Source organism: Eulemur rufifrons, chromosome 28 (genome assembly GCF_041146395.1).
Source record: "Eulemur rufifrons isolate Redbay chromosome 28, OSU_ERuf_1, whole genome shotgun sequence".
In the NCBI taxonomy this organism is placed as follows: Eukaryota; Metazoa; Chordata; class Mammalia; order Primates; family Lemuridae; genus Eulemur; species Eulemur rufifrons.
In genome coordinates, this window is record NC_091010.1 from 30314190 (window position 1) to 30336518 (window position 22329).

The following is a 22329-nucleotide window of genomic DNA, read 5'->3' on the forward strand; positions in this document are numbered from 1 at the left end:
ACTTTCCTAATGGCTTCACCAGCTCTTCATAGAATGCCCCCATTTTCTGCCCCCCAGCATGGAAGTACAATTCTCCATCTGAAAGATTTTTTTAGAGTAATTGATACCAATCGACTTTTCCAACTATGTAATTATTTAATATGGCTTTTTAGGATGTTTGCCATCCTAGGTAGGATCTTGTTAGAAAAGCCTGGTGAGAGAAACCATACGGCAGGTGTCACTGATAGACAAATGGGTGAATTGTCTTGATCACCATGAAAGTGTTGAGCATTTTTCACCTAAAGGCCACCAAAAGGCTATTTACAGAACAGCTTAGGTTTTGTTACTGTGCTTTGGCTGTTATCTCTGACAGTAATTGGACAATGCTTTCATGTGCATTTCAAAGGGATTCTTTGATCCTAAGAACAAAATGAGAATGTTGCTATAGAGGAGACTCATCCCTTCCTATCTGCTGTGGGAATCAAGTTTACTTAAGTGTAGATGAGAGGAAATCCCTTTGCCCTTTGGGAGATCTGGTTGGGAGATAGCTTAAACACCTCCAGACATGTTAATCTCACCAAAACAAACAAAAACACCAAAAAGAGAGCATGCGGTTTTTCTCCCTTGCTTTTGTGTCCAATCTTAACTAAGATAAAGTTTTGTGAAAACTCTTCTGAAAAATCTACATCTTTCTGAGCCCAGACTAGAGGATTGACTATCTGATTGGCAAGAAACTGCCCTAAAAAGAACCCTCTAATACTGACTTCAGCATGAACCTGCATTAGAGCTAAATTCTAGTCTGGTAAGCCTTGAAGAAAGGTTGTAGTTTAGTAATTCTTTGTGATTAAAATCTGTAACAAATGTGTTGTGAGCAAATACTTCAACAGAATTTGATATACAGTAACTCCTCACTTACCTGTCTCAATGGGTTCTTGGAAACTGCAACTTTAAGTAAAGCGCCATAGGATGAAACCAATTTTACCATAAGCTAAATTGATACAAACAAGAGTTAAGTTCCTATGGCATGTTTCTGGTCACAAGAAAATCACTAGACTTCTAAATACCCCAAACACATCTAATATTAAACGTTGAAATATATGTGAGATATACATACATTTAAGAAAGGTTAATTAAAAATAAGATAATTATTTACCCAGTTATTCCGGTTCAGGGTTGAGGGTGGTCCAAGCCTGTCCTGGCAGCTCAGGGGACAAAGTGGGAACCAGCCCTGGACAGGATGCCATCCCATCACAGTGCGCGCTCACACACAAACCCTCACTCACTTAGACCCAGACCACTTAGACACACCAGTGAACCTAACGTGCATATCTTAAGGACGTGGAAGGAAACTGGAGTATACAGAGAAAACTCCCATAGACATGGGGAGAACATGCTAACTCCACACAGACAGCCCTGCTGGGAATTGGGTTTTTTTTTTTTTTTTTTGGTCTCATCAACATTATAACAAAACCACATCATTTGAGGACACTGCTATATAGTGTGTACATTAGAGAACAAAAGTCTAAAAGGCTATTTTCCAAAATATTAGCAATAATTATGCTGAGTGTTGAGTTGACAGGTTATGTTAATTTTCTTTGTGCCTCTTTCCTTCTGATTTTGTGCATTACTTCTGTAAGTAGAAAATATCTTACTTCTTAAAAAGGGAATTTAAAAATTCTGATGTCTGTTTTGTCTTTCTGCATCTTTGACTTTGAGAGCGCAGCTGCTAGTTGGATCTTTTTGTCTTAGGCAGCAGTGCACTGAAGCCCCCTGCAGAGTGAGGCTCATTTGCAAGTGATAGAGGATTCTGGGCTCCCACTTCAAGAACTAGTATAATCAGAATGTTCTTATGATTAGCTTAACTGTCTTGTCAGTCTTTGTATGATTCACTCTACTGGCCCTCTATCATAAAACTTTTTTAAATTTCTCATTCCTCTGGCTGTTAACCACCAATCACCAGTGCCAACTGGAAGGAAGACTTGTCGTTATTGAGATTGATAATGGATTTAGCAATTGAGAATTTTTCCCACCTGTTTTTATGCCAACCTATTGTACCAGGTTCACTTCATGCTCTTTGGGGAGCCCTATTAACTTGTTCTGTGTTGTTGCCCACACTCTTAACAAATACCACTGCCCAAAATTAATGAGTACTTTTTCCCCCCTTAGAACAAGACTGGGATAAGAAGTATACCGATTAGTATCTATATCTTAATCTTTTCAATCTAATCCAACTTTTAAATTTCAGACCTCAAAATAACATAGGTTTGTCGTTTTGTACTTTTGGTTCACATTTGAAATTGGATCTGGTTCTCAGAAAATACCAAAATTATTATACCCTATTCCCAATAGGTGGACATACTCTTCTTGATGATTGGAAATACTGAAGAAAAGTTTTCTGGATCTCTCTTTAAGTGGCATGACTTATTTTTATTACGATCGACTTAGTCTCCCTGAGGTTAGAAAGCCTTCTGGAACTAAAGTAGTTGAAGTTTTTCTATTAATAGCATCAGTGGAAAGATGACATATAGAGGATAGGAAGGAAGTTGTGGGCAAAAACTACTGCTGAAGCTACCACTACCAAATGCTTTATAACTGAACAGCTGAGAAGGCTATCATGCAGCAGAATTATTCTTCCATCTCTGTTTATACAGGAATAAAACTAGGAAGGAGCATTCAAAAAGTCCCCAGCTCAGCTTATTCATGTAGAATAAGCTTACCACTCCATTTGCCTTTTGCCTCTCCTCCTCTCAATCCTGGAGAAGTAGTTTCTCCATCCAAGGCCATCTTAATGGATTTGTTTTTTTCTAGAGCTTGTGTTTCCCTAACCCCAGAAAGGGTGTGTCTCTGAGCAGCATGACACATCTGTAGGCATCAGAAGTGAGTGTAGACTCACAGTTCCCTTCTCTTCAAGCGTGTGCACCAGGATCCAATGCTGCCTACTCGCCTCAAGTTTCCTAGGCCACCAAAACGACAGTTAAATTATTTTGTTTGTGCAGGCAGCAAAATCACATGTCAAGGTGATAAATGTATGAAACACTTAATTTCAAGGGCTCCAAGGCTGAGTCTACCATGGCATCCATTCAGATGAAAATTTGGTTCCCCGTATGGTAGGGGAGAAGAGACCTTGAAATTTGTAGTTTTTCAGTGCTGTTAAAACTGATTGGAGAAATTTGCTTTCAAAACAGTTGGAGCAGAATTTTTTCTTGTTTTCATTTCAGATTATCTGAACCTTAGCCTTGTCTGATCGTTTCTTTTCACGGAGTGAGGGGTTTACACATTGCCTTTACAATACATCTGCAAAGAGCTCCTGGGTTGTTTTTATAGCATTTTAAATGCTGCAACCACCAGTGGCCAAAGTATAAGCCAGAATTCTCCTGTTAGTAGCATGCCAACAATCTCAGTGCAACATAATTTGTTATGATTAGTAAATACAATATACTGGAAGTAGTTCTTCAGTCTTAAAATTTCTGAGTTTCTTTTAAAGTGTGTGCATATACACGTGTGCTAACACAGCTAGATTTGATATGCTGGCACAGAGTCCCAAAAATGGTAAGGACAAGAGTAAAGGCTTAGAAGCTTCCATGCTGACTTCTCTGACATAAAATTTGAGGAAAATGTAGGTAGAGGGGGAAAATTAAAGGTAGAAGAAAAATAAAGATAAAAATCAGGCAAAGCTAGGGTGAAAGATTGCTTTATTTGCCAGAGTAGGTGGGGAGTGTTGATATATCTAATTGGAAGGGTGCATCCTGTCTATTGGAGGATGCTCTGCCCCACTCTAGATAGACTTTACCCATCACTAGAAACACTTTTCAAATAATTTTAAAACTTCGTAGTTATAAATGTTGCAGTGTTTTGCATTTGATTTTCGAACAATTTACAGTCAGTGTAGTCAATAGTTACCTTAAAATACAGAATTATATCTTGCTGACAAATGTCTTTACCTTTCTGTTTCCTCTTTATTCATAAACTAAGTAAGAACTAGGGAAGAAAGATGAGACTTTTAATTTTCATTAATATCTCAGCTTAGAATGAATTCTTTGGGCTAAGTGCTCTATATTCCTCAGAAGAAACTGCTGGTTTTTACAAAATGGATTTTCAATGTAAGTAGGCTGATTGCAGAGCCTAAAGGACTTTTAAAATCTTCCTCATGTACCAGCTTTTTAAAAATCTTCCTTTTAACCAGATTTATTGAAAGGTGTTAGTGCTTTTTTTCTTTTTTGAGGCAGAGTCTTACTGTTTCACCCCGGCTAGAGAACAGTGGTGGCATTGTGGTTCACAGCAACCTCAAACTCCTGGGCTTAAGCGATCTTCCTGCCTCAGCCTCCCAATTAGCTGGGACTACAGGGGTGCACCACCACCTGGTTAATTTTTCTTTTCTTTGTTTGTTTGTTTCTTTTCTTTTCTTTTTTCTTTTTTTTCTTTTTTTTTTTGGTAGAGACGAGGTCTCACTCTTGCTCAGGCTGGTCTCGAACTCCTGACCTCAAGTGGTCCTCCCACCTCAACCTCACAGGCGATAATGCTTTTAGTGACATTGTGCTGTTGGAAGGCCAGGAAACTCAAACTTAGCTCTTTAGGTATTCTAAGTAGATTGGAAGCCTGTTGTTATCCTGAAGCCCATCTGCTCAGAAGGGAGGGCTTGACTCAGCATTGAGAGTGCTGGCAAGGTACCAAAATCAAAGATAATTAATTTCTGGAAGGACCCACCTATTTTTTTCCCCTTATGAAAGTTATATGTGGCTTTTGGTCTAGAAAATGGCAGTTGAGGTAATTCAGACAAACAGCACTGAGGGTAAACAAAAGTTAAACAGAGTGCTTTTAGATTTTTATTAGAAATATCAAAGAACTAACATGATGGTAAAGAACTGTTGGGCAGAGATCTGGAGGGGGATGAGAATCGAGCATCCAGGGCTACTTTTATTCGAAGGGCACTTGCAATTCATTCAGAAACACCTGAGACGTTTAATTGTGCTTTTGGTAGTGGTGTGGACCTGGGGCTACAGAAGTCAGTGATTGGCTGGCCAAAGTTGGGAACAGTATCAGTCACCACCCACTTTAAGCTGGAATCATGAAGAGGTACATGCTCAGGTTAAGAATTAACCAGTTTTGTATCAGTTGGGTGAATCAGAGACATAAAGCTAAAGCTTTGATTTTGGGATTAAGATAGACCTAGACTCATGGTGTCTGATACAAGGAAATGGAATTTTCTGGAATAAGATACTATCGTAGGCCACAAGTTTCTCCTGTAAATACATTTTCAAATACAGTATTCAGCCCACAGTCAAAGCCATGCACCTGAAGATAGGAGATTCTGTGAATGTAAATGAGCAGAAATAACAGAACAAAAATGAACTTCACAGATACTTCGGATATCAGAATTATCAGGCATAGACTATAAAGCAACCATGCTTACTATGCTTAGAAATAAAAATAAAAGCCAAGCTTGAAATCTTTGGCAGAAAACTAGAAACACATCACTTTTCTTGCAGACATTAAAATGGTAAGTGAAAAACATATGAATACTATATGGCAGTACATTTGAAATTTAGATGATAAGAGTAAATTCTTAGAAAAACAGCTTTTTGCAGCTGAGGAAGAAATATAAAACATGAGTCTTCCAACCATTAAAGAAATTGAATCAGTGATCAATAATCTTCACAGGAAATGAATTCCAGGTCCAAATGGCTTCACTGAAAGTTGTACATTTGAGCTTGAAATAATTCCAGTCTTCTATAAATCCTAAAGGGAAAAGGCTCTCCACTGTGTTTTAAGGCTAGCATAATCTTAATGCTAAAACTTAACAAGTACAGTTCAAGAAAGTCAAATTATAGTATAATCTCAACCATGAACAAATTTCTACATATAAGTAAAAAACCAATGATAATGTGTTAAAAAGATAAATCACCATGACCGTGTTGGGTTTATACAAAGAATGCAAGGTTAGTTTAACAGTGGAAAATCAGTAAGTGAAATTTGCCCCATTCACTGAATAAAAAAGGTCATGATCTTGTCAATAGATGGAGAAAAAGGATTTGATAAATGTAACAATTCATAATAAAATCTTAGCCAATAATGGAACTTAAATCTGATTTTTTTCAAAAAAGTGTTTACAAAAAGCCTACCCAAACATTGTGGTAATTATGACAAGTTAACAACTTTCCCTTTAAAATTAAGAGCGAGGGCACCTGCTGCAGTCACCTATATTTATCTTTATTGTGGATTCCTAGTCAGTGCAGAGAAGCAAGAAAAAGATAAGATACAAGGATTGAAAGAAGGAACTAAGATTGCCATTTATTTATGATTGTATAAGTGGAAAACCTTAAGAATCTACAGGTAAGTGATTAGAATTTAGTTTTTTCACATGAAAAAATTTTATTTCTATATACCAGCCACAAACAGTTAAATATGAAAATATAAAAGATTGCATCAAGAACTAAGAAGGCATTAAGTGACACAGAAAAATACAGAACACCATAAAGGGTATGGAGGCAGTTGAAATTTTAAATAAGTTAGTCATTGGGGTAATATCCTAGCAAATCTTGGAAAAGAGGAGACTAGCCATGTGATTTCTGAGGGAAAAATATTGTAGCCAGAGGGAATAAGAAAGTACTAAGGCCTTCAGGTAAGATTGTACCCACCTTGTTGAAGAAGTAGCAGAGAGGCCAGTGTGGTTGGATTGGGGTCATGGAGAGAGAGGAGTAAGATGAAATTGGAGAGGTAATGGGTCTGGGGGTTGATGCTCGCATGCAGATCACATAGAGCGTTGGGAGCCACTGTCAAGACCTGGGTTTTCACTCTGTCACGGGAACCAGCACAACTGTTTTGAACAGAGTAGTAAAATGATCTTACATGACTCTTAAAATGATTGCTTTGGTCACTGTATGATGAAGAGATGATGGAGTGGGGGCGAAGGTGGGAGCAAAGAGACCTATTAGAAGGATATTCTGTAATTTATGCCACGAGATGGAGTGGATTGTTCCAGGATGGTGGTAGTGAAGATGGTGACTATTGATTCTGGCTGTATGTTGAAGAAATAGCCTATAGGATTTGTGGACGGATTCAAAGTAGGTATGGAAAAAAGAGAGGATCAAGGAAGACTTAGAAGTTTGGGCCTTAATGACTGGAAGAATACAGTTACCATCATTAAGATGGGAAAGACAGCTAGTGGTGTGGGTAGATTGGAAGTTCACTTACAATGTCTAGACTTCCCAATGGAGAGAACATATAGGCAGTTGAATGGAGTTTCTGACTCTCAACAGACATGTCTGAGCTAGAGATATATAATTGGGAGTGTTGTCGTTAGAAATTTATTGCCATGGGAATTAATGCTGTCAGTCTGGGGGTGTGCTCGGAGAAAAGGACCGAAGACCTATCAAAGGAAATCATGTAAGGAGAATGCAAGGATAAGTCATGGGAATTCGAGAAGAGATTTGCAGCATATATAATGACACAGAACTACAAATCAGTAAGAAAAACAGACAACCCAGAGGAAAAATGGAAGAAGACTTAGACTCTTCACATAGTGGACAGCCAAATGACCAGCAAACAAACGAAAAAGTACACAACCTCCTTAGTAGTTGGGAAGGGTGAATTAAACTACAACAAGATACTACTGTTGAATTCGCATGCAATGCTGGTAGAGAATGGAAATCGTTACACTCATTTGAAAACAATTTGGCATTACCTAATTAAGAAGGAAACATTCACTCTCTGTGACCCAGCAGTTCCACATATCATGTGTACATGGGCACCAGATGTGTAGACGAATGTTCTTTGTGCCATTGATCATGATAATCAAAAACTAGAAATGACCCAAATGCCTGTCATTGGTAGAGAGGATAAACCGTAGTGTGCTTGTCCAGTGGGCTACTATAAGGCAATAAAAATACAAACCACAATTAGGCTCAGTAACTTGTGAATGGAATCGTAAGTTAATTTAGCTGGAGCCAGATAAGAAAGAATACAAAACCACGCAAAACTAATGTTTAGAAATATATAGGTGGTTAAAAAAAATTTTTTTAGGAAAAAAGCTGTAAGGAAGGGAATACCGTAAGAATCAGGATATTGATTCCCTCTAGGGGATGGAGGTGGCTGTGATCAGGAAGAGACACAGAGGGCTTTGGGGGAGCTGGTGATATTTCTTGATTTGGATGATGGTTGGCTGAGAGGACTGTATTAAAATCCTTCTTGGTATTCTGTGTACTACAGCCTCTTTATCAGGTTCATCCTACAGAATTTAACTTCTACATCATAATGATCATATTCATCATTTGTTATTAATTCCATCAGCTTCTTAATGGTATTCTTTATACCTGCCTAGTTGCTCATTCTGAGGTTTAATCTAGGGCAAACACTCTACATGATATGAGGATGTTGTCACTTATCCAATCAGTATTTGCATTCACGAGGCATCTTCTAGATGCTCTGGAGTAGTAGTCCCTACTCTTCAGTCAGCTCTCAGTCAGCCCTGGAGTCTGGTGACTGAGAATTTGCCCACGTGCTCTAGGGTGGCAGCACACACAACAGGGGTAAGAGCAGGGTTTTGAAGCCAGAGACCTCAGTTTGAACCCTGGATTTATCCCTTACCAGCGAGGTCACCTAACCTCTTTAAGCTGTGGTTTCATTCTTGGTAAAATACAGGTGATAATAGTGCCTACTGTAGAGTTATGGCGATTAAGAGCATTGATGTACATGAAGTAATTGAGACATATAAGTGTCCCGAAGCATTAGCTGCTTTTAGAAGTAACTGATGGAAAAGATTTGAAAAATGCCATGAGATAGATGACATTAAAATGCACACAAACAACAATGTGGTTGTCACAGCTTAAAGGAGGGGGAGTACACTGCAGAGGGCCTGTGGGAAGGCACTGCGGAAGTTTTTTGAGCCGCCCCCCGGTTTCAGTAAGTTGGCAGCAGGGACTCAGGTCCTGTTTGCAGAGGCCCAGCACAAGCAGGGCCTGGAGGCAGAGCAAGTGGCAGTTTCTGTAAGAGTGGTCTGGCACGACCAGCAGGGGTTGTACCCTGTAAGCCTGTGGACCAGAGTGGTTTTCACGAGTGTTTAGCCAGCATGGTGGGTTTTATTTTATTTTTTTAGCAAAAAGAGTCTCTAGAACAAGACATTAGCTTTGCCTTAGCTTCAGTCACCATCACTCCCTTGCTTAGACCCATCTATTCTTTGTTTGCTCAGTGCCTGAACCCTGAAGGCGTTATGCTTGCAGGCCTTGGACTGTCACTTGGACTGAGTGTGAATATATCATGAGGATAGCACGGGAATCTTCCTTAGGGATTGGATTGTGGAATGACTTGAATTTTATACCAACGAGCTTGGACTTAGTGGGCACATAGTAGGGAGCCATTGAAGGGTTTTGAGCATGGCTTTGATAACAGGGCTTGTGTGCTGTGATGATCTACAGTGGACCGGGGGAGAACCGTTAGGAGGCTTTGGCAGTGGCCCAGTAAAGAAGAATAAAAGGAACAAACTAGACTGGGGCCGTGAGCACAGAAGAGTGTGTGTTTGACAGCTGCTATGGAGGCCGACTTCATGTGCCTTGATAACTGCGGAGATGTGAGGCGTTGACCCAGAATAATGGTACCAGTAACAGCAGGGGAGGACGTAGGAACAAGTGTGGGCCCAGGAGGCACTTGGTGGGGAAGTACTGAGTTTGAGGGAGGAGTCTGAATTTCTACTCAGGCTGCTCGGTAAAACGCTTGAAAAGTTGGTTCTTGAGAGACTCTTGCTGTTCTGAGAGAGATTTTTAAACTTTTTTCAAAGTTTCATATTAATCACCTGATCGTTGTTTTTGATAATCTAGTGACTTAATGTAGTTACTGTGGTGGCCTTCAACTTGATCCAGTGCAGGCAGCTTTAGTCCTTGGTGGTTGTCATAAACCAAGGATGTTGGTTGCAGGACTGTGGGCAGATAGTACAAGGAGAGAAATGCTAGTGTTGGCTAGTGAGGACCAAGGTAGGGGCTTCTTAGGTTTATTCTCAAGTTGCCTCGAGAAAGCTGGGTCCTAGGGGTAGTGGCCGGAAGGCTTGCTTCCATCGGGAGGGCTGACTTGACGACAAGCCCAGCACCACACTTTGCACAGTTTGGGATTTAGCAGACCCGCTGCGGGTTGTGGGAAAGAGCCGGCTCAGCCGCCAACCTGCCACATGTACCTACTGTGACCGTTGGAGGTGGTTCTCCCAGGTGAACGATTGTCAATGCCTCTTCTGGAGAGAATTTTGCTGAGAATGAAGTCATTCAGTACAGAATTCTTGAATCTTTTATATAAGAGGCCTGGTTCATTGAAGTGGTTCCAGAAAGCCTTCATAAATTATAAGGGCAAGGGCAACGATTATTGGTAATTGAATGATGATTAAGGCTAGCCTGCTCGAGATCAAATTCATGCTGCATTTGTGTTTTTTAATGGGCTGGAAGTTTGCTTTGAGACTTTATATATCATCAGTCAGTAAAATAAGAAAATGCTCAAGATTTAGTACTTAGAATTTTAAAATTGTACTGATTTATATTTGAGCATGTATTTGTATCTTTGCTTATGGCTTTTTCAGTTACATTGATATATTTTTCATGCTGAATCCCGAGGAACAAAACTTTTATTTATATAACTCTAATTTCATTGAAAATGACCTTCTAGGGGATCATCTGTCATATGATATGATTCCAGGTTCACAAGGATTTTTGTCTTTGTTAGGGTTAACAATGTATTGCACAAATAAAGGTTATAAAACTTCTATAATCTTTGAGATTGACTTTATAAAGTGTATTTACAAAAAATTCTGATTTTGGAGGGGAAAAAAAACCTTTTAAACCTTATTGGAGGATTGAAAATTGCTCATATCACAGTATGTTAAGACCTATGATTAGAAATTTAAAATCATGCCTGGAAATCTTTGCCCGTATTGAAGATGGGCACCAGATGGGAAACTAGAGTTTATTTCCCAGCCAGCCTGCACCAGGCTTCCCTTTAGGGTTTTTGTGTTTGTAGTGTCATGAGCTACAGCTTTAAAATAAGCGAGTAGATTTAGGGTGCTGGTTTGAGCCATGTTGGGGTCAGGTTGCTTGAATTTACATGGTATCTGATTAAGACAGACAGTTTCTGAATTTTTTTTTTTTTTTTAGGCAAACTCATTAGTTCCTCGAGGTCCCCTGTCCCTGCTTCTTGCTGCCTCTCCCTGGTTTGTCTTAACCTTCATCTCATGATTGTTGGGGGGTTGGGGTATTTTTGTATGTCTCTGTTTCTCTTTTTGTTGGCAGGTTTCTTGGTTCTGAGGAAGAACCATGTTTTCTGTTTCTAGTGTTCCCTTCAGGAGCTCCATGCCCTGCTTCTATTGCATGTCACCTGAGAGGTGGCAGGGCAGAGCTGTTTGTTTCTGTTCTCTCTTTTGGGGATGATGAGAACTGAATCTTGAGCAAACAGAGTTAGATCTCAGGATGGCTTGATATTCTCCAAATGGGTTAGTGTAACCCAGGGACCTTACTTGAGTTCTGGTAATGACAGCTTTTACCCTCAAGTTTTCCTTAGGGTATAGCTCTTGAGAGGAAAAAGCCTCCTAAAATTGAGAGCTTTTACAGCCTTTATTACTAGTTCAATCTGTAATCTTAAAGGAAGTACCTAATCAGCTACTGACAGTGTTAGGCCATCTGTCTAAGTATGAATATTTTCCAGCAAGCCAATGAGAGTCTTACCTTTCCTCAGATTAACATTCTGTGACAAATGCTGCTTAGTGGGTAAGAGATTTTTTTCACTGTTAGATTGCATCCTTTATTGTTTTTATTTACTTGAGGACACAAGTATAATGCTTTAAAAAAAAAAAGTGATTCTTTCAAATTAAAAATGGTAGCAATTCAAAACATACTGGAGGAAAACACAGCTACTGTATTAAAAAATCTTTATGTAAATGGTTTAAATGTTTTAAGACTCAATTTTATCATTTCTCTAAAACTAGCAGGTATCATTTAAGCATAGTGTTCATAAACTGTTTTAGGGTAAGAACGATGTCTTCAATGTAGATTTCACCTACGAGTAGCGTAATACCTGCAGATAGAAGACACAGCATGTGTTTCTTGAATGAAAGTCTTGGATTCAGATGTGTGTGCTTTGCTATTTTTTTCCTCATAAGTGATATTGGTTCCATTGGGGTCTTTCGTGTCTGAAGCGCTGGGAACTCTTCTTGTTCTCTGTTGATTCTTAGTTTTTTTAATTGCTGCTTGGTCTTGCAGAACTTGAGTTTTAAAGAACTAGCTAAAAATAGACTTGTCACTGTAAGCACCTTCTCACACCTGCTTTTCTCCTGGGTCCCCTGCAAGGTTGACCAGCTTTTTTTTTTTGGACTTGCACATCAAAAACAGTTGGAGGGAAAACAGCATCTGTTTAGTCAACATTTCCAGTGTTGGAAGACTATGTCAGATGTAAAACTTTTTTTTTAATTGAGTATATTTTCAGAGCAGTGGACATTGTCAAATGTGGTTAGGTGTAGCCATTTGGAGGTTGATCTGGCCCAGCTGAGCTTTCTCAGTTTCCCAGTGGAGGGTTTACAAAGAGACGTGGCATGCACTGGGCAAGCACTCACAGCTATTTTTTTTCTCACGTTTAAACTTTTGACCTTCCAAACGCCCAGGGTGTGCTAGGCACTAGTGGTACAGTAGTCTGAAGGTGACCTCTCTTGGGTTTGGTCAGTGATCCTAGTGGGAAAACACTGGTTTGGTGTTCAGAACAGGGGACAGGTTCCAAACTCTGCCACTTTTCCGGCTGGATTGCCAGGGTCGGGTAACCTGCTTTGTCCCATTGTAAAATGGAGGTGATCGTGCCTACATTAATGCATGTGAAGAATCTTGTGTACAGTGTCTGCCCAAAGAAAGTTTTGAATGTGAAATTCGGGAGCAGTATCATCTTATGGCAAAAAAATAAAACTTTGTGTGCTTAATTTTTTTTAATACGTTTCACTTAGTCTGTCCTTGGTTCTGAAACATGGAGCCAGCCCCTGCCATAGACCAACAGAAACTCCCAACTGAGAATGTTAGAAACAATGCGTGGTTATTAATGGAACCCCTGGTTGTCGTGTGTCCAATGGATTTCTTTTATTCCCTTTGGGTTTTGAAGGTTGAAGCAATTTTTAAATTTTCTCTTGTAATGGCCCCATTGCCTTATCTTTTGATTACACAAAAGACTTTCTCTCTTGGTTTTTAGTGAAGGTATAGGAGGTATGACGTACAATCTTCATAGGAAGATAATTAATTATGCTGATTTTTGTCAAAACATGCTTACTTGTACATTGGAAAACAGCATTTTCTGAATAGTTTACTAAGAATATTTTGTGATTATGACATCTCTTCTCTTTCTACACATGACACAAATCTGAGTAAGCTGCAGTTCATTTAATAAAAACTGACAGTGTGAAATTTGTGTCTTTAAATTTATAAATCTGTATGCCCATGGTATAAAACTTAAAAGATACCAAAGGGTATGTGTTGAAAAGTAAGTTTCCTTCCTATCCCTTATATTTTTGGTTGGAAGTTAGAGGAACCAGTTAGGAAAATGTTACTAGGTACACATTTGTGTATATGAGCAGAAATGAGTAACATAACTTTTGTGCCTTTACTCAATATAATCACCTTTTAGAGCCAGTGTTTCCGTGGCGTTTGAGTTTCTCGATTTCCATGTCTGTGTTTTTTTTCATCTTCCAGTTGCAGCATGAGAAAGCTGAACTAGAACAGCATCTCGAACAGGAGCAGGAATTTCAGGTCAACAAACTTATGAAGAAAATTAAAAAACTGGAGAATGATACCATTTCCAAGCAACTTACATTAGAACAGGTAAGCATCTATAGTTCTTCCTGTACATAGTTTTTTCTCATTACTATTTTTTCTTTCCAGGGTTCTTCAGAACAAACAGTTAACATTTTTCTTCTTTAAATTATTGGCAACCTCACATGAACCTGGTCTTCTCCCAGCTGAACTTGTCAGTGCAGATAATGGAGTCATAGACTTGGTAACTCATCTTGGGTCAGCCACCCACTAGTTAGTATGACCTTGAATCAAGTTCATTAACTTCTCTGGGCCCAAGTTCTCCATTTGTAAGCAGAGCAGGACAGACTAAAATCAGGATTAGCAAACTTAACAAGGTACAGTCGGTGGGAAGTATTAGTACACAATCCCTTTGTTGTCGTCCTTAAGTCTTTTAAGCTCTGAGATGCCCTGAGGAATATAAGTGAAGACTATTTTTCAATGTTTTCTCTCCACAGTGGGGACTTCATTTCTGAAGTAAGTATTGACAGGTTTCCACAGTTCCTATCATTCTCTCACACACGCTCTCTCTTTTTTAACCACAATTAATAAAGTTTCAGGCAATAAGTTGTGATCTGATTTATAGCAGGAAACATCAGGTTCCTTTTTGCGAAACAAAGAGGGAAGAATGTTTTTAACCGCAGGATAGTTTCCGTGAAAGTTCCTGAGACGGTGTCGGTGTGGAGCTAAAACTTCTCTTTCAAGGGTTCTTCAGAACAAACAGTTAATATTTTTCTTCTTTAAATCATTGGCAACTTTACATGAACCTGGTTTTCTCCCAACTGAACTTGTCAGTGCCGATATGGAGTCATGGACTTGGTAACCCATCTTGGATCAGCCACTCACGAGTTAGTAGTATGACCTTGCGTTAACTTCATTAAGTTCTCTGGGCCCAAGTCCTCCATTTGCAAACAGAGCAGGACAGACTAAAATCAGGATTGGCAACCTTAACAAGGTACAGTAGGTGGGAAGTATTAGTACACAATCCCTTTGTTGGTATGTGATCACAGTGCTTGCCTTGGAGGTCCGGACTGGACTGTACACTCCTTCACCACACAGAACTGTGGGCAGCCGGTACCACTCATCCAAGTTGGCGTGTCAGGCCACGGTACCTATTATCCCTAGCCTCAATGCTCTCTCATGCTTTTTCCCCACCCTAGTGGCCTACGATTTTACTTTCCCTAAGATAAATTATAAGAGGCTGACCATAGTGTTCTGCTACCTGGGTTTTGAAGTAAAGCTCAGTAGTAGATTAAGGTCTTCCAGCTCTTTCTAGTCTAGATCCTGATTGTCCTTATGATGATCTGCCTCAGCCTTTCATGCAGAATTGTCTGATTTATCTCAAATTTGGGATCCCTGCTGCCCTCTTAGTCCATGCTGACTGGTTCATCGCTCTGAGGACTGCTCTGGCTTCAACATTTTACCTGAGCATGAAACAGTGATGGTACTGCAGGATTTGAGGGGAAGTTGGGGTTTGTTTTAAACTCATACTGACTTTTGTTATTTGTATTATTCTTGTATCAAAGGAGAGAATGTTACTGGGTTTTCTAACACTGTGAACAATGGCCTTAAAAATTTCTTTATCCCTTCCATGTTAAAAGAATTAAAAAAATTAGCTTTCAAGGGCTGATTGTTTTCTACATATCCAGAGTAATCTGTTCTTACCATTCATCTAAATTTAAATGCATTGTTTAAGTTTAGAAGACACCCTCCCCCACCGCTAAGCCCTGCCCCACCAGTTTAAAAACATTTTGTTCCAAAGTTTACCTGTTTAATTGCCAGGATAGGCAGTAGCTCCAGTTCTTTTCCAATTAAGCTTTGAGCATTCTTATTTAAGTCGGTGACACACCAAGTGTTTGTTACTGGTACTTGCTAATCAAGAGTTCACCAAGTGACCAGGGGAAATTCTCACAGTAGTTGGTGGTGGGAGAACTTTGCTTTGGCTACAGCCTCCAGGATGATAGTTGTCAGCATTTTAAATACCTTCTCTCTGGTATTTGTTCACAGGCTCCTAAAGGAGACTTAGCTGTGGCCACAAGGGGGAGGTAGTGGCCTAGCGTCAGACAGACGTCTGATCCTACAGTCCCTGGGAGAGAGGGGGACCAACTGCCTCCCCATCTTAAGACTCTTTGCAGGCTTCAATACCTGAACCCCTTTAAAATGAAATCTAAGGCGTATATTCTCTATACCAGATTAATGACTTAGTGAACTTTTAGCCTTATTCCAGACCTCAACAGTAAAGACATGGATTGCCACAGTGGACGATGTGCATTACAGAGCCCCTGCTAGCACTAAACCTCAGAGCCAGCGTAGGAAGCCATGTTTTAATTAAAATTGAGAAATATACCATCATCATAAAATTTACCCTCTTGGTTTTGGTTGGATGATTAAATATTGAGGATTTTATTCTGTGTTTTGTTTAAATGTAAATAATTTAGTCAGTGTTGAGGGGGAATGTTTGTTTTTTCCCTCAAGTAGAAATAAATCTCTTCTTTGTTTCCATGGGTATGATCTGGCCGGCTCTTAGAGTTGTGTCTTGGGATTATCACCTGTATTATATGACATCCTATGTTATAGTCTATATTTATAAAGTCTATCCTATACTGTACATTGTCAGAAGAGCAAAGACATGCACTATAGTAATATGTAGTACATGCATATACTAGACATTGCTTTTGCATATAGTACATATCCGACAATAAACATTTTCACCACAAGCTATTTGAAGGCAATTATCCTGTATGTTCCCACACGTGTACTGCTGCTTTGTTAGAACAGCTTGGAGGTTCGGGCATGTGAATGCAGAGTGGTTGTTGGTATTTAGAAGGTAGGACAGGGTCACCTTCAGGGCCTGGGCACTGACTCAGAAGGAACCTGGTGTGAACTTGTTTGCTGAATATTTTAGCCAGTTCCCTTTCCTTTTAACAGCTCTAGTGAGATATAATATACATATCATACAATTTGCCCATTTAAAATGTATAGTCCAATAGCTTTTAGTATATTCAGAGTTGTGTGTCCATCACCATGATCGATTTTAGGACATTGTCATGACCTCAGAAAGAAATCCTGTATCCTTCACGCGTCAGCCCTATCCCCCTATTCCCCTTAAGTACCCACTATTCTACTTTCTGTCTATATATTTGCCTATTCTGGACGTTTCATATAAATAAAGTCATGTGGTCTTTGGTGACAGGCTTCTTTCATTTAGCATAATGTTTTCATCCCTGTTGTAGCATATATCTGTACTACTTTCCTTTCTTCTGGCCAGTTAATCTTCTATTGTATGGATATAGCACATCTTATATGTCCATTTATCATTTGATGGACATTTGGGTTACTTCCAGCTTTTGGCTATTGTGAATCATGCTGCTATGAACATTCATGTACAATTTCTTGTGTGGATATATGTTATTTCCTTGTGTTGCATATACCTAGCAGTGAAATCGCTGGGTCATGTGGTAATTCTTTTAAAACTTAAACAAAATAAAATTTTAAAATCTGTATTTTGCACATAGTGGGTTGAACCTCTAGAAGAGACATTGGGAGGCGCTGTGCCAGGGGTTTGAGTTGGCTACAACATGTTTTGAAGGTGTAGCTTGGATTGTCATGGTTTTTAAATAGGCACCTTCCTATTCTCTATAAAGCAGAACTTAACTGGCTTTGTGACTCAGGCTCAAGCTCCTTCCTAGGTAGACCCCAACTAACTCACATGCCAGAAGGCCCTCACTGTAAATTTATCTTACCAAAAGTTAGGCCTTTGGCATGGATGCTGTAATTAGATCTCATTTATTCTTCTCATAGACCCAGAATCTGAAATCCTTTCATTAATGAATGTCAGCAGCCTGATCATTAAGGTCTCTGGGCCGTAAGTGGTTCTGTTGTTGTTTTGCAGGATGAGAATTCATAGAATTTTAGAGTTGGAAGGCCATGTTGTAGGGAAGACTTACCTTCATCCCCAGACTCTAGTGGGGACATGAGACAGACCAAGGCGGGCGTGGGGGTCAGATCACGAGGAAATCCAGGGATAGGGGAATCAGCTCTACTCTTAGAATTTGGGACAACAGCCTTTTGTTCCCATTTCCTCTCCCTCTAGAACTTGCTGCAGAAGGAGGGGACTGGGTGAGTCTTGCTGCTGGTGGGTCAGTGATAGACCAGTTTAGCCTATAAGTGGCCCAACCCATTCTTGCTCCTCTCTCAGAAATGGAAACGCAGCTGATGAGTGACAGGTGTGGTCCCATGGATCTCAGCCTGGTGTTCTGGTGGACTCGGGAGAGACCTGGCCCTTGCAGACTTGACAAACAGGATCACCGTGTACTAGGTGCCTTTTGTTCCCCTATAATTGGCCCAGGGTAGCTTTCTCAGTTATTCCTGGAATTTGTGGGTGCATTCTCTGAGATGTCCTCCCTTCCCCAAAGCACTAAAACCCATATCCAAAGGTTGGATGTGGGACTGGTATGGTAATATTACTTCACTAGAATCCATTTATAGTGACAGCATCCTAGCCCGAGTAGCTTAGGGACACTTCCCTGCGTTCAAATCTCCCTTTCATGTGTAATAAGCTACGTGACCTCAGGCATGCAGTTTGACCTCTTTTGTGAAGCAGGCCTAATTCTTATTTGTAGGTTTTTGGGGAGGATTAATCTTCCTGCCTGCCTCTCCTCACACTCTGCATGTATTAAAGTTCTTTCTGACATAGGATTGTTCAAATATGAACTGTACAGCAAGAAATCTACATGATAACCTAGTACACGAATCGTGTAACGGTGTGTATGACTGCAGTGAGTTTCATCAAACAATACGTACATGCTTTGTTCTGTTCTGATTTTCTATTGAATCCTATTTCATTTTTACAAAAATGTGGGTCACAATAAGCTAAACTAATTTCACGATCCAGTAATGGGTCGTGACCTGCAGTTTGAAAACATGCTCTGCCGTCCCAAATGCTTTGCTGCCTCCAGATCTTCATGGATCTGTTTCCTTTGCCTGCAACACTTTTTCCCTCCCCTGTCCCGTCCCTGCTCTCTAGCCTTACTGATGTGCTCCTCCAGTCAGTTAGGTGCCTGTGCTGTGAAGCATTTCCATAATATTTAGACCTACTCTTGTAATACTCAGGAAGCTGTTTAATTATGTCTTATAAGTTCCCTGTAAGGTAAAGCAGGGCAAGGACAATGTTGACCTTAACATTGTGTCCTTGGAGATTCTCCTCAGTTAGCTCTCCCAAAATTACAGTCACTGCCATTGATAATGAAAGTTGTCGCCTAATTCCAGTGCTGCCTTGCCCTCCCCATTTTCCAGGAAAATGAGTGTGCATGTTATTTGAGCCTCAGATGTCTTCCACCTTCCTTGAACTGGTTTTCCGTCTCTTTAGTTTATGGAACTTCATTTATGGACACATTTATGCCCATATGTGATTTGTGACCTGGCCCCTTTGACTTTCTTTTCCACCCATGCTGCTCTCGATGCAATTGTGTGGCACGCATCCTACATTAATTCAGCGCACCTGTGTTACGTGCCTGGTGTGTGTCACAAACTCTTAAGGAAGATGACGGGAGGTCCTTGGCCGCAAGGAGCCTGGTCCAGGGAGGCCAGTGGATCTGTGGCCAGTGGTGAGAGATGCACGGGGCAGAGTGCTGGGGTGGAGGAGAGTGGCACAGCAGCCCCCTAACCAGTGGACAGTGCCTGCAGCTGCCCCAAGCTGGATACAGAAGAAAAGACACACTGGCAGAGCATGTCCGAGTCCTGCTGTGTTGCAGGGAAAAGCAGAGTTGGGAGAGGAGACAGACATGGGAGGGAAGGCAGGTAGCAAAAAGTGGTTGCAGGCACTGCATAGAGTAGACATGCTAAGGACAGAGAAAAGAGCTCATGAAGGAGATAGAAGTTGAACCCCTCCTCTTTGTCATGGGGGCATGGAGAGAGAAGGGTTTTTGGCAGCTGCTGTGTGGTATTTTTAAGGGCTTAAGCTTGTCATTATGGAAGGCAGTCACGTAGCTATACCAGGGCTTGTGCAGGCCTTGGTGCTTATGGTGCCCAGTGGTTTCTTTCAGCTGCTAGACAACATCCGGTGACTACAGGGGCTTGATGAGAGCCCAGCGTCCAGGCGCAGTGCAGGGAGTGACCTCCACCAGTGTCAGTACCCCCTCACCATCGACAGCTGCAGCACATCAGCGGCTGGGATTTAGACTGATGAATTTGAATCCTCGGAACAAGATTTTATTTTTGTTTTCTTAATAAAACAGGGAAATACGTAGTATATTTTAAGTTCTATTCAGAAGAAAAGAAAGTTTTAGGTTTCCAGCCCTTAGAACAGTGGTTCTTAAGGGGTTAAAATCAGTTGACAGTGGTGTTTAGGATACAAGATTGCATTTCTATTTTACCTCTCTGGAAGGGTAATTCATTGAAAATATGAGCCAAACTCACATCACAGCCAGTCCCCATACAGTTCTGATGCTACTTACTTCAGTAGCTACAGCAATGAACTCTTGTGCGTTACACAGATAATCTGTGTTTCTTTGTGATTTACGCAACAGTGAACTGAGTGGCTAATGACTCACATCAGGTCTGCATTCTTGGTGGGGTTTTTTGTTTCCTTTGTTTTTGTGTGGAACAAGGTGTTTTTTTTAAATTCACAGGTAGTATGGCCATACTGGGTTTTATTTAGAATTCCACTCATGCTGACATCTGCCCTTGCAGGTTCTGGCAGTAAGAAGAATCTGTCGTAATAGTGCCGGGTAAAGCACCTGCTGATTTCCATGTGCCATTTTGAAAACACAGAGGACCACTATGTTCCTTGAGGGTTCAATTGCATTAAGGAGATGAAATTTAGTCACCACCATGCATGCTTTGAAGTTTGGTTTAAATACTAAGTTCAGTGATGGAAGTCTTGAAACCTTGTGTAAGTTAAACATTTGCATTATAAAAGTAATCTGTTGCTCTTAAGAAAATTTGGGAAACAAGTACAAAAAGTACAAAAATGAAGGGAAAAAAATTACCTAGATGGCAATCCCCAGAACAACTGCTATGTTTTTCTTCTTCATCTTCCACTTTCCTTCTTTCTTCTCCTTCTTTTTAAAAACTGGTATTTAATTTGCTGCCCTGCTTATTTTTTTTTTTTAATAAAACCCTATAACGTGTGTCTGCACATTTAGATAAGCTGTATTGGAACACAGGCAGACTTAATTAGTAAACCCTGAAGTTGGCTTGGTGGAATTTTGATTACAGCAGGCCCTTAAGGATGTTCGCGTCGCTGGAAAAGCTTGGGTATAAGCATTCTACCTGCTGTTTGTTCAGGAGAGGTGGGAAGGAAACCTCAACTCATAACTGGAAAATAAGTGAGATTTTGTGCCTTGGAAGTAAGCAAACTAGGATCAATACCCCATGCCAAAAGAAGCTTCAGCAGGCTGTCTGTTCAATTGATTGGATTTGTTTTGCACTCCAGGAGTTGTTGGAATGTCATGAAGCCAACTGAGAGGTGCCACCTCCAGACCTGTGAAAGTAATCTGAGCTCCGTCAGGGGACACAGATATGTCTCTTTGTAGGATATGGAAAAAGGAAAAAAAAATCCCTCAGAATTCCTTTCCTATACTCCATTTCAATTAAACAGGAAAACTCACAATGTTCCATCTTGTCAGACTTTATTTTGAAGCGTCAGATAACATTTGCCATGTGGATCAATTCGCATAGATGACGATACATGATGAGAGGGGGAAAAAACTCAAAATGTATTTCCTGCGTAAAAGGAGAGGCGCCTCGTCATGATCCAACAGTGTGCGTTTTCTGGTCATGCACTGGGGACAAAGACCTTGCCTGTTAAATTGAAGGGCATTAGCGTGCTGCAGTAAGGGCTGTCAAATCTGGAGACACTGTACTGAGAGTTTCCAGTTGCTTGCAATTTTGAAATTCATGAAGTCTATTTCTTTATGATCAGAACAGAATTTGGTCCATGACTTTAAAAAGATATTCTTAGCTGAACACACACAACTAATGAATGATAAGTAAATTTAACATCCCTTTGTAAGGAAGTGGGATGAATGTGTTAATGACAATGATTTCTTTTATCAAGGAAATTTCTATTTTGGGTAAAACCCAAACATTGATATTTGGGGTAAAATATCAAGAGAAGTTGCCCTAATATTATTTTCGTAAAGAAGCTTATTTTAGGTAATGGACTGATGGTAGCCACTGATACGATAGTGTATTTACTATGGTTGCAGATGTCATTTCTTCCCCAAGGACTTTTCCACCAAACTATTGATACAGTACAAGAGTGTGTACCCAGTACTTTGAAACTTGCTTTCCATCAGTGGTAATCATTTGGTAAAAGAACCCCCTACAATAATGAACCGAGTATGCAAATTTGTATAGTATTATGTTGGTGGAAAAGTGATGGAAACCTTGAGTCCAGAAACCATATGAATCTGAGTAATTAAATGTGTGTCTACTTAATAAAAAGTTCTTCATTTCTCAACATCATTGAAAAACAAAGTTGATTGAACTGGTAAGCTATGAAATCATGTCATTTTCACACAATAATAATAGGATATTAATATTGTCCTGCAGTTTATCA

At 40.1% G+C, this 22329-nt stretch overlaps 1 protein-coding gene across 1 annotated transcript in view; it reads left to right on the forward strand.

Moving 5' to 3' along the window:
* Positions 1 to 22329, forward strand: part of CCDC6 (coiled-coil domain containing 6) — a 106583-nt gene that overhangs the window by 52775 nt on the left and 31479 nt on the right. The window contains exon 3 of the mRNA XM_069461225.1: positions 13668 to 13796. Within this exon, the coding sequence (XP_069317326.1) occupies positions 13668 to 13796 (129 nt within the window). The remainder of the gene's footprint in view (positions 1 to 13667; positions 13797 to 22329) is intronic.